This window comes from Rhinopithecus roxellana, chromosome 10, assembly GCF_007565055.1.
Source record: "Rhinopithecus roxellana isolate Shanxi Qingling chromosome 10, ASM756505v1, whole genome shotgun sequence".
In the NCBI taxonomy this organism is placed as follows: Eukaryota; Metazoa; Chordata; class Mammalia; order Primates; family Cercopithecidae; genus Rhinopithecus; species Rhinopithecus roxellana.
The window spans coordinates 57,510,018-57,523,569 of record NC_044558.1 but is presented as its reverse complement, the minus strand read 5'-3'; the positions used below and the strand labels follow the sequence as shown (position 1 = coordinate 57,523,569).

At 38.7% G+C, this 13,552-nt stretch overlaps 1 protein-coding gene and 1 pseudogene across 6 annotated transcripts in view; one reads left to right on the top strand and one right to left on the bottom strand.

Moving 5' to 3' along the window:
- The window catches only part of LOC104670588 (cyclic AMP-dependent transcription factor ATF-7), a 130,923-nt gene that overhangs the window by 97,259 nt on the left and 20,112 nt on the right, over window positions 1-13,552 (bottom strand). For all 6 annotated transcript variants that reach the window (XR_004059502.1, XM_030938427.1, XM_010373890.2 and 3 more), the window contains one exon: window positions 3,940-4,008. Coding sequence is in view for 5 of the 6 variants with exons in the window: in XM_030938427.1 (XP_030794287.1) it covers window positions 3,940-3,987 (48 nt within the window). In the remaining variant the exon portion in view is untranslated. The remainder of the gene's footprint in view (window positions 1-3,939; window positions 4,009-13,552) is intronic.
- Window positions 10,842-11,405, top strand: LOC104670665 (annotated as a pseudogene).

The following is a 13,552-nucleotide window of genomic DNA, read 5'->3' as shown; positions in this document are numbered from 1 at the left end:
TCTTGCAAAAATTATCATGGTTCTTATTACCCATTCTGGGATTTACATAGCCTTTTTGTTATTATACCATTTCTGGAAGAAAGAACTTGAATCTATGACAAATGGATTATAAATAGCTTGAAAGGCTCAAGGTGGCTCCAGAATGAAACCATTCTCAAGGGATATTAAGGAGTTGGATGACAGGCCAAGGGTAGTTCACTTTACCAAATTTATCTTGTCTGCCAGATTTTCACTATTTCATATAACATAAAGCAATCACAGTAAATCTTGTAGAGATTCCAATCTAGAGTTATTTATTACCAGATAGTCGGAGAAACTTGGAAGAGACTAAATATAACTGAAGAACTATAATCTCACCTGACCACAAAGTTTTGATATGCAAAGGAGGTAAAGGGATGAATCATGCTACCTTCAAAGCCTTAGGTTGTACCTTTGTGTCCTTTTTCAATGAAATCAGTATCTTGAATCCAAAAGAAAAAGGTAGCAATGTTCCACACTTACCTTCCTACTGAGGGGAAAAAGCTTTTAGAACCTAACCCAGAGGTTATAATGAATCCTAATCACCAAAATACCAACAAATAATTCAGAAACAGGAGAGAGAAGTAGGGGAAGGAAATGGCTTATGGTAAGTGGAACGCAACTTTACGAGAAGGAACCAAAGTCAAAAGTCCCTATATTTTCCTAACTCCAGTCCAAAACACAGCAAAACAAAAACAAATTTCACAAATCTGTGACATTGCACAAATTTCAGTGGATACTACTATTTTCTGATGAGACAGCCTGAAGAGGTGTTATTTATATCTTTCTTCCTCAGAGAGCTTAAGAGAAGCTTTTCTAATATATTCCTTTTTTTTTTTTTTTTTTTTGAGACGGAGTCTCGCTCTGTCACCCAGGCTGGAGTGCAGTGGCCAGATCTCAGCTCACTGCAAGCTCCACCTCCCGGGTTCACGCCATTCTCCTGCCTCAGCCTCCCGAGTAGCTGGGACTACAGGCGCCGCCACCTCGCCCGGCTAGTTTTTTGTATTTTTAGTAGAGACGGGGTTTCACCGTGTTAGCCAGGGTGGTCTACGATCTCCTGACCTCGTGATCCGCCCGTCTCGGCCTCCCAAAGTGCTGGGATTACAGGCTTGAGCCACCGCGCCCGGCCATATTCCTTATTTTTATCATCTATTTTTACTTCTTTGTGAAGTCCTTGTCTGGGTGGTTTAAGCATATAACATATAAGAGGAGTTCAGGAGTAACTTAAACAATAAGTGAAGAAAAATAATGGTAAGTATTAGAAAAATAAATCTTTTCACCAAAAATGCCTATTTTTCAACTAAAAGCAAGAAGTAAAAAAGGGATGAGGGCCGGGCACGGTGGCTCACGCCCATAATCCCAGCACTTTGGGAGGCCGAGGCAGGTGGATCATGAGGTCAGGAGATCGAGACCATCCTGGCTAACATGGTGAAACCCCGTCTCTACTAAAAATGCAAAAAATTAGCTGGGCGTGGCGGCGGGCGCCTGTAGTCCTAGCTACTTAGGAGGCTGAGGCAGGAGAATGGCGTGAACCCGGGAGGCGGAGCTTGCAGTAAGCCGAGATCACCCCACTGCACTCCAGCCTGGGTGACAGAGCGAGACTCCGTCTCAAAAAAAAAAAAAGGGATGAGGTATTGGTCATAGCATCATAGTAAATAGTATTATCTAATTCACATGTAAAAGTTTGGAGAGATCATTTTTAAATTTATTTATTTTGAGACAGTGTCTCGCTCTGCTGCCCAGGCTGGAGTGCAGTGGCATGATCATGGCCCACTGTAGCCTCAAACACCTGGACTCAAGTGATCCTCCTGCATCAGCCTCCCGAGTAGTTGGGATTACAGGCGTGTGCCACCATGCTGGCTAATTTTTATTTTTATTTTTTTTTTGTAGAGACAGGGTCTCGCTATATTGTTCAGGCTGGTCTCAAACTCCTGAGCTGAAACGATCACCCTGCCTTGGACTCTGAAAGTGCTGGGATTACAGGAATGAGCCACACCAGCCTAGGAGAGATCATTTTTAGAAATGTATTTCAATAAAGCTGTCTGAAAAGTGAAACAAATGTATTCTATTTTCCCAACTGGCTTTTACTTCAAATATTTATATACATCCATATATAAATGGATATATATATTAAAGAAATCAGGCCGGGCGCGGTGGCTCAAGCCTGTAATCCCAGCACTTTGGGAGGCCGAGACGGGCGGATCACAAGGTCAGGAGATCGAGACCATCCTGGCTAACACGGTGAAACCCCGTCTCTACTAAAAAATACAAAAAACTAGCCGGGCGACGTGGTGGGCACCTGTAGTCCCAGCTACTCAGGAGGCTGAGGCAGGAGAATGGCGTAAACCCGGGAGGCGGAGCTTGCAATGAGCTGAGATCTGGCCACTGCACTCCAGCCTGGGCGGCAGAGCGAGACTCCGTCTCAAAAAAAAAAAAAAAAAAAAAAAAAAAAAAAAAAAAAAAAAAGAAATCACATGGGGAAACGTAGTAAATAATAAAGTTGAAAACTTTGACATGAAAGGAAATACACCCTAGGATGCCAAATACTGCAGAATACAATGCCTTTGTTGGTCTTTTTTGAAAATTTTAGCATTTACTGGAATTTGGAATCTTCCTTCTGTTCATTCCTTGTCACCACCCCCATTTTATCTACCTCTCAAATTTATAGGAATCTCTGAAGTTAAGCTCTTCTTTTTGTCCATATTTACAATGTTTAATATAATTACTCTGTAATCTCACATACCACCAGTAAGTGTCAGTGGACAGTCACATGACATATTCCTAAGTGAACAGAAATTCAACCCTTTGAGTTCTATAAAGCGAATTAATGAAGGCAAATAAAACTTCCTTTGTATTCCTTTCTTCATACTTTGTGGAACATGGCAATAGGGGAAGGTCTAGGAAGAAGAGTTAAGAAGATGCAAAATGAAAAAAAAGGCAATTTCAACAAAAGTACTTTATTAAAAAAGCATATGATGAAAAATAACATACAATATACACATATGAATATAATTACGTGAGAGCTGACATACAGAACAATGCATTTATGGCATTAGAGAAAATGTTTATATAATGCTGTGAGATCTCAAGTTCTATATTGGATTTGTCTTTTCTAGATAGATATCTGCCGTAGCTGCTAACAATGATTTCCTGGACCAACAGTCAAAAGAAACGTTTTTTTTTTTCCTTATTTAAAAAAATCCAAATAGATTCTGGCAGATTGGGGTTCACAATGAGTGGGTATATTATCAGCTGCCTCTCCAAATATGTTAAGCAGACTTTTATATCCATGTAGGTTGAAGAGAAAACCTTTTTTTTTTTTTTTTTTTTTTTGAGTTTCACTCTTGTCACCCAGGCTGGAGTGCAGTGGCACAATTTTGGCTCACCAGAACCTCCGTCTCTCGGGCTCAAGCCATCTTCTGCCTCAGCCTCCTGAGTGGCTGGGATTACAGGCATGCACCATCACACCCAGCTAATTTTGTATTTTTCGTAGAGATGGGGTTTTAGTCAGGCTGGTCTCAAACTCCTGACCTCAGGTGATCTGCCCATCTCGGCCTCCCAAAGTGCTGGGATTACAGGCGTGAGCCACCGCGCCTGGCATGAAGAGAAAACATTTCTAAACCTGCTTTGTATTTAGATGGACAGCTTTAGAAAAGAGGAGAGAGCAACATGTATTCTTCCACACTGTGTGGTGGGAAACAAACACCAGTAGAATAACAATATGGAAGACAGCAAGGCAGATTTCATTACAGTAGAGTGCCTACACTTCCTCATAACTTGGATTTACACACTGCAAATCCTCTGATCTTATTACCTCCAGTGATCACGTAAAATACCGGCTTTAAACTCTTTGCCTTAGTGATAAAACAGCCACTTTGATTCACAACGAGACATTCACAATAAAGTATATTGTAAACGTACCTGTCCACAGCCCGGGGCATTGCACACAAACGGTCTGTCGTCTCCCATATTTCATATAGCAAAGCGGAGCTGAGGAGGGGGAGGTGGGGGAAAAAGTTATGTTAAATATGCTGGAGCAAAAAAAAAAGTGCTTCAAAAATATCAACCCCAGAAACAGGTGTTCCACAAATGCATCTATCAAAGTTGTAAACACAGGCTACTTTGGGGAGACCCATTAGACAGGTGGCATATGATCTACTGTGTCTCAATTGAAACTTTTAATTAGAAAGATTGAGATCTAAATAGTCAAGGAGTTTCAAACCTTTGCTAGATTTTCCCTCTTTCTACTACAGTATATAACACACTCCTCCAACCTGCTGAATTACAACTAGTGCAGTTCCTTATGTCAATAAATTCACTGAACGCTCGATGCGGAAGCCATATTTCTGAACTAGAGAAGACCAAAATTTGTCATTTAATTAATTAAGGGATTATAGGAGGGGTGCTCCATTTTACAGGGCCATAATCTGGCTCCCTGGTGTATAAACTATGAGACTGTTGGCAAGGGCTGTTTATCCCATATTATTGCCAAAGAAAACAAAGCACCCATCCTATTGGGATACATGGGAAATGGTTTTCATTAATAAAAAAATAAAAATAAAAACCAGGAGCCTCCTCCTCCCCCCACCAATCGTCTGTGGCAAATGGAGAAATATCGATGCCCTTCCCCCCTCTGATTCTATTTACGGCTAGGTTTTTAAAAGCAGCAATAAAACAAATGTCGACTCTTTGGGGGTTTACTGGGAGAATATGTTCCGGCTGTTTGTGCTGCTCTCGACCAGTGTTCTTGGGCTGCTCTGTTGCAGCCAACAGATGTGTGCTGCTGCAGGGGATAAAAGAAATGGCACTAAAAGGCATCACCATCTATCCCTTCTATTCCTCTGAAGACTTTAACAGGGTTTATACTGGTTTTTAAATTATTGAAGCTAAACTCTCAAAGTGTTTATTGAAATTCTTTGTTGAAGAACAGTAATTCCAATCTGAATGTGTGGGAGAAATTTCTCATATTCCAACTAGGAATAAAAATAGAAGTGGAGATGGATAAAGATTAGAAATGCAAATCATAGTAAAAACAATTCCTAAAAGATAAACAGTATTTTGGAAGGTGGAAGAGAAAAATGAAGTGGGGGGTAAAAGTAGTCTTATAAACTCCTAAAGGATATTTTCAAACATCCTTCCATAAAAGAAAAAGGTATACAAAAGAATATGAACAAGGGAAGATGAGAGAGGAACTACAATTTGAATATGCCTGCAAATGACTTCAGAACTGTAACCAAATTTCAAATTTTTATCTTGGAAATAAACTGAAATGTTAGGACAATCTGTCAGGCTCGCATTGAAATAAAATGTTAATGTGCTAGACTGAATCTGGTAATCGGAAAACCATGCTTAAAACGCAGAGGGTAGCTAGGTAACATCTCTCCTACTCTCTTAGGACTCACTCCGGGGTTAGAAACCAGTATTTCTAGTATCCAATCAGTAATTCCACAACTAATCAGTGTTTAAAATTGTGGGGTGCCCCATAAAATAGAAGGGATTTCTTGGTCATCTTTCAGTGTGATAGAAACACGGTCTAACTAGGAAGGAAACTGATGCTACAGCACTGCTGTAATGGAACAGAGCCTGTACATGCATACATGTACACAGATTTATATCACATTTAGCCAGGATAAATTGCTTCAATAAATTCTGTTCCTAGGAGAGGCCAGCTCAAGCTGATGATTGGGTACTGGGAAATGAGAGCTTCATTCTTCTTCACACAGCCCCAAGATGAGGGGGGTTTTCTGGTTGGTTGGTTGGTTTTAAATACATGATGATTTTTTAGCACTTTCGGGAACTACAACATGATACAAAATACGAGTAAACAAAAGTAAATAAATGCAATGACCAGGGCCATTAAGGCTGAAAACTCAGAGCACGTCTAGAAAGCAATTCATTTCCGGAAAAATTCGTAACTCCTGTGCTAGAGATAATTTCACTGAATGTCCCAGAATCTGCTTCCCTAATATAATCACAAAATGAGAATTTTATTTCAACAAGGTCCTCTAATATATTTTCAACCAGGAAGTAAACTACAAGGGCTAGAGTAGACATAAAACAAGGATCAGGCAGGATTCCTTACTTTTATCTTGGTTCTGTTATTTGATGCTAAATTTTCTCATTTTTCTACCTATTTAGAGGAGGGAAAGAGTTCTGGCTGAGAAGTGGGACAGTACTGGCATAGGAAGTGGTGAAATAAATTCTGGAATGGCTTCCCTCAAACCACAAAATTCAAAATGTAACTTCGCTTTGCACAATCACATCACAATATATAGCTTCCCAATTTTATTTAGTGGCACACTTACTAGAAAAGAGAGATGAAAAATCATTACTTTCTGAAAGAAATAAAGCAAAAACAAAAAAAATTGGGGGGAAAAAGCATGAAAATCTAACAGAAGTATTTTCATTGTTCTTAAATATTCAACTGACAGCCACTAACTAGGATTTCCTTCTTCCTTCTAAATTTGCTGGCCTTTGTTTTACCATTTTTACCAAAGGAAGATCACAATGAGAGGAAGAAGCCTCTCTTCTTAAACACCCACAATTATTCTTAAATCATTCCCTCAATCTCTTGCCTCTTGTCGTTTCCATTATTCTTGTTTAAAAATTTTTTCACTGTACAGTGATTTTAAAAATTTAAGTATTTAACAAAAATAAGAATGATCTGTCTCCCCATTAAAAAAAAAAATCCAGCTAACATCTTTTTTTAAAAAAATTTCTCCTTCACTCCTAGTCTGCTGCATCAATTGCTACATATAAAGAATATCATTTTGCTGATTTCAATCTAACACTTAAAACAAATCTTTAATTATCAGTGAGGTCTCACTGATGCCATCTCAAAAACAAAAAGCAGCACATTTCTGTAGTGTAAACAGACTGAGACATAAAGTGAAATCTTGAAAAATAATACTGGCACTCACTAGAATTTAACTCACAGCTCATTTATAACTATTCTGCTTGACAAGCAGATCATGTGTCTGGGCATGGCACTCACAGTGTGTCATCTCCTTCCCAATCTATTCTTCAGGATGAAACATAAGCATTTTATAGAACTAAACAATAAATGACAGAAGAGGGATACACACATTAAGAAGCACTGACAAGGGGAAGTGGGCTGCTTTCAGCAAAGATCTTAGAACAGGGAAGACAAAAAAGCATAAAAAAAACTGTCCTAGAGGCCAACATCTGCAGAAAAGGCTCAGGTACTCAGTCACCAGAATTTTTTAAATGATTAAAAAAATTAATATTTACTCAAAAGAGAAAGTTATGTAAATGCTGGGAGAGAACTGAAGAAAACCCAAGGTTTAGAGAATGATTTTTAATAACTGAAATAATTTCATAAAACCTATGTTAGTTTTGTTAGAGACAGAGGTAGATCCTAAAATGGTCATTGTGCAAGAAAACAGATTTATGTGTATCTAGATATATGTCTATATCTATATATTTTAATCTACTAAGTATAGAGTCTGTCACTGAAGACTACAAAGTAAATTCTCTAAACCTGGTGTGATATTACCATTACAATATAATTTAATAAGAAAAAAGAATGCAGACAAGGTGTATTGTGATCATTTCTCTAGTAACCAACTAGAGAAATTGTTGGTAATAAGATGGCCCAACTCTAAGCAAGGAATAAAAGCCACACACAAACACATCCAGGGACCTGTTGTCAGGTTCCTAATGACAAAAAGCAGACACTGCTAGGTACAAAAAAAATAGAAGGATAATGTACTGTAAGTAACAGCATCATAAAAATTTAGAAGATGTTAAGACTAGCTTTCATTCATTCATTCAGAAACCACTAATATCAAGTGCTAGGCAAAGCGGATATAAAAACAAAAACACAATAGGCCTTAACACAAAAATAATTTTTTACTCATCTGTCACGGAAGAAATCATCCTCATTAAGAATGATGGCTTAGGCCGGGTGCGGTGGCTCAAGCCTGTAATCCCAGCACTTTGGGAGGCCGAGACGGGCAGATCACGAGGTCAGGAGATCGAGACCATCCTGGCTAACACGGTGAAACCCCGTCTCTACTAAAAAATACAAAAAGCTAGCCAGGCGAGGTGGCGGGCGTCTGTAGTCCCAGCTACTCGGGAGGCTGAGGCAGGAGAATGCGTAAACCCGGGAGGTGGAGCTTGCAGTGAGCTGAGATCTGGCCACTGCACTCCAGCCTGGGCGACAGAGCGAGACTCCATCTCAAAATAAAAAAAAAATAAAAATAAATAAAAAAATAAAAAAAATAAAAGAATGATGGCTTAATTTACAAGTTCAATTAGTCAGAGGTTGATCAGTATACATATCATTTAGATGCTACTGTATATGGTCATTTATCAAATTATTTTGCTAGCAACTCCAGATTATAAAAAAGAGGAGTTAACAGTCTTAGTAAAAGATTTAACAAGGAGCCAGGCACGGTGGTTCATGCCTGTAATCCCAGCACTTTGGGAGGCCAAGGCGGGCAGATCACCTGAGGTCAGGAGTTTGAGATCAGCCTGACCAACATGGTGAAACCCTGTCTCTACTAAAAATACAAAAATTAGCCAGGCATGGTGGCACATGCCTGTAATTCCAGCTACTTGGGAGGCTGAGGCAGGAGAATCGCTTGAACCTGGGAGGCAGAGTTTGCAGTGAGCCGAGATTGTACCATTGCACTCTAGCCTGGGCAACAAGAGTGAAACTCTGTCTCAAAAAAAAAAAAAAAAAAAAAAGATTTAACAAGGAAGAAGACTGAAATTAATAACCATAATTTGCTTTTTGGATTATACACATTTAATGAGTTTTAAAATTCATTAATTCACCAAATATTTTACTCAGTGCCTATGCACCAGTGCCATATGCCCTAGACCCAAGTAATTCAAGAGCAAATGAGACAGACATGATTTCTGCCCTCACAGAGCTTACTTATATTCTAAAAGGAAGAAGCAAGTAATAAGCAAGTAAGCAAAATAATTTTAGATTAACAGCAGATAACTGCTATTAAAGGAAAATGAAAAGGTGATGTGTTAGTGACTGATGAGGGCTATTTTGGTTTTCTGACTAAAAAGGGAATGGCTGCATTATCTGTAATCAAAAGGGGAATGCGGTAGAATATAGAGATTTAGGTTAAAACTTCAGGAAGCCTTTCTTCTCACAACACAGTAGATATTCAATAAATATTTATTGATTTAATATTTAATAAATATTTAAAGTCTATATTTAAGTTCACACTTCAGGTTTCTGCAGAAAGCTGCTGGATCCACAAAATATTTGCTATGCAGGTATTTATGTATTTAAGGCTACACATATTTTAAATCCATATTTATGACTATCTTGTGTCTAACGCACTTTTTATGACCACAGTCAACCAAGTCTATGCTTTTATCACCCAAATAACATGAAGCTCTGTAGTTTTTGGTTACAGTGCTAAAAATGAAAAGAAGGGAGAAATTTGTCAAGTTAACCCCAATCAAACCTTGAAAACCTCACCTAGAGCTATTAAGATACATGTTCAAGTACAAGATAATGCCAATAGAGTATGCAGCAGAAAGGGCACTTTTTTTTTTTTTTTTTTTGAGATGGAGTTTCGCTCTTGCTGCCCAGGCTAGAGTGAGTGCAATGGCATGATCTCGGCTCACTGCAACCTTCACCTCCCGGATTCAAGCGATTCTCCTACCTCAGCCTCCCAAGTAGCTGAGATTACAGGCATGCACCACCACACCTGACTAATTTTGTATTTTTAGTAGACACGGGGTTTCTCCATGTTCGTCAGGCTGGTCTCCAACTCCTGACCTCAAGTGATCTGCCTGCCTCAGTCTCCCAAAGTGTTGGGATTACAGACATGAGCCACTGTGCCTGGCCTGGCACTTTTATATAGTACTTTCGGCAGTACATATTTTGATGATCTTTCTGGAAGTCAATTTGGCAATATTTACATTAAATGTCTTAAAATGTTTTATATCCTTTGAACAGTTCATTCTTCTTTCAGACTCTCTATTCTAAAGATAAAACCAGACATGTGGACCATTTTTGCATTGAGTGTTTAACCACAGTCATCTTTACAACCAAAAAAGAACAGGAATTAAATAAGAATGGATAAATATAAATTAAGGTACTGCCTTATAATAAACTATATTTAAGTTATAAATAACATTTTGAAAACTAAAAATATGAGAAAATGTTGTATGTTAAACAGAAAAAAAATATAAAATTGTACATGCACCATAATTGTAAATCTATAAAAAAGCAAACAAAATAATAAGCATAGAAAAGATAAGGGAATTAACATCAAGATGTTAATAATAGTTATCTCTGGATAATGGTATCCTAGGTGATTCTATTTTCTTCTTTGTACTTTTAGTATTTTTCGAAGTCTCTACAATAATCACAGATTGGTCTTAATAAGTCAAAAAATTATAATGTAATCTAATAAGAAAAAAGAATGCAGATATGCATGATTGAAAAAAGTCTGAGTTGGTGGGGTGCAGTGGCTCACTCCTGTAATCCCAGCAGTCTGGGAGGCCTAGGTGGGTGGATCATGAGGTCAAGAGATTGAGACCATCCTGGCCAACATGGTGAAACCCTGCCTCTACTAAAAATACAAAAAAATTAGCTGGGCGTGGTGGTGCACGCCTGTAGTCCCAGCTACCCAGGAGGCTGAGGCAGGAGAATCATTGAATCCAGGAGGCAGAGGTTGCAGTGAGCCGAGATTGCGCCACTGCACTCCAGCCTGGCGACAGAACAAGACCCCATCTCAAAATAAAAAAAGAAAGAAGTCTGAGTTTAAAAAAAGAGGTCTGGCTTCTTCCACAAGTATGGAGAAGGCAAAAGGCAAAGAGGAACATCAGCAAAGGGAACCAAAGAAAAAATGTCTGTCAAAGGCAATAAAGTGCTCTGTCCTAAGAAGAAGGCAGAGTACACTAACAACCCCAGACTTCAGAGAAGATACCAAATCCCTCCATTACCCTCTAAACTGCCACCTGTTAATCTGATTCACTGCGACATTCTGCGGGCCTGGTGCCAACAATTGAAGCTGAGCTCCAAAGGCCAGAAATTGGATGCATATAAGCGTCTGTGTGCCTTTGCCTACCCAAATCAAAAGGATTTTCCTAGCACAGCAAAAGAGGCCAAAATCCGGAAATCATCGCAAAAAAAATTAAAGGTGGAAAAAGGGGAAATGTCCCTGCAAAGTTCTGAGACACATCATCCTCCTGAAGTGGCCCTTCCCCCTGCGGAGGGGCCGCCTGCCCTGGAAGATTCCACTGCTCTCCTTGAGGGAGTTAATACAGTTGTGGTGACAATTTCTGCCCCAGAGGCTTTGCTGGCCTCCTGGGCGAGAATTTCGGCCAAGGCGAGGACGCCAGAGGCAGTGGAATCTCCACAAGAGACCTGTGTAACAAGGTCTTAATAAAAAGCCTCCAATGGGAATAGAATATCAGGAAAAAGGCCACATCTATGATAATTAATGGCAGAAAGTCTGGAGAGTCCGATTCCGTGGGGCTGCCATTAAGCAAAGAGTACAAATACAAGAGTCCGATCACCGTGGGGTGAACTCTGGTCCTCTGCACACCTGTTTATGGGCCATGCTGACTGGTGGGGTGGCAGATGTTAGCCTAAGAGCCCTAGCAGTGCCTGTTGCTTTGTGAGTGGAGATAGAGACTCTCAGATTTAAAAACAGAAAAACATTTCGCAAATTACCATAAATTGTAGTGAATATGTAGAAAAACTCATTCATACTACTTTTCTAAAATAGACATGACTCCAGCAGCAGCTCTTTTTTGTTTTGTTTTGTCTTCTGAGACAGTGTCTCACTCTGTTGCCCAGGCAGGAGTGCACTTGTGCAATCTCAGTTCAGGGCAATCTCCGCCTCCTGAGTTCAAGTGATTCTCCTGCCTCAGCCTCCTGAGTAGCTGGGATTACAGGCACCTGTTACCACACCCAGCTTTTTTTTTTTTTTTTTTTTTTTTTAGTAGAGATGGGGTTTCCCCATGTTGGCCAGGCTGGTCTCACATTCCTGGACTCAAGTATCTACCCGCCTTGGCCTCCCAAAATGCTGGGATTATGGGCATAAGCCACTGTGCCTGACCTTCAACAGGTCTTTTAAGTGAGAAGTTCTTCAGCTGAGCATTGTGAAGGAGTTGAGTAAAACGGTAGTTGGCTCTTGTGCTCAATTTTCTCTTCCTCCGAACACTGACTACTTTAGGAGCTGCTGCATTCCAATTGCAATTTCATAAAACGTAGAGTATTTTAAGGCAAAGAAAGGCTGTTAATTCTCTCCCTCCCTCAAACACATGATTTTTAATATTCGAAAAAATATTTTTCAAAGTTCTCTTAATAACCTGAGATTTCTATGGTTTGACTCCAGGATCAAAACACAAGGGACTTTGTCTGTATTCTTTCACTTATAATTGTTTTGTATATTTCTGGTGTTTAAAATGTCTAAGGTTGCTTCCCACTCATAAATATATAATATATTGAACTTAAAATGTGTTTATTAACCGATTCTCCATAAATAAAAATAAGACGTGTATATAAAATAATTCATCTGTTGTATTTAGGGAACCATATTCGTTGCATACAAATTTTATTGTTAGTGTTCTTAACTCAAAAGTAGGAGTAAACCAAAATGTGTGATTTTTCTTTTGTATGACTCATTTGTTTGTTCTTTATTAGCTGGCGGTATGGGTTGGATCATTTGTTTTTAAAACTACTTAGGTATGATTGACATACAAAAACTGTACATTTTTAATGTCTCCTATTGAGTGTACTTAATTTCTAATTTTTTTGTGTACTTCCTAAATTTATAGTCCTGTGAGTCTGGGAACAGATCTGTTTTTCACTTGTCCTGATTTAATGACAGTTTCCAACATTGTTTTATTATTACAAGTATGGAATCTTTATTAATTTATTTTACTTTGCCCCTTTAATGAAGATACTAAAAATAATGCACTGGAAGGAGTGGCAGAGTTGGAAAATTTGTAACCATCATAATACAGATGTAATAGGTTTGGGAAAGGATCTTCAAAAATGTTAAAGCAAGGGAGGAAAGTTTGTTGAGAAGCAAGATGTTCTTCTCTCCTGGACCGCATTGGTTATTGGTGGTCAGAATTGTTCAGTGTAATAAATAATAAGACTTTTTTTCTTAAAAAAAAAAAAAAAAAAAAAGTCCATATCTGTCTGACTATTCTAAAGCACTAAACAGTATATTTAAAAATTATACAAAACTACTCATTTTCTAACTACAAAGCAACAGAACCAAGTGACAAATTAAGTTCAAAAAGGGCCATAAAAAAATTCTAAAATTACAAACCATTTCATATAGAAACAAACACGGTGGAAACTTGTTTACCAACACACAAGGCAAAACAGACAATTCAAAATAGCTCCTCCTTTTGTTACCTTCCAGGACCCATTTTCACAATCCCATGAATGTTCCCTAACAATTATGCTTATACCAGACAATTAGAAATTGCCCCAACCATGCATCACAAAGGGAATATAGAGCTGAAACCAAGTTTAGCAGGTACTGAATACCTTTCAACTCAGTATAAACAA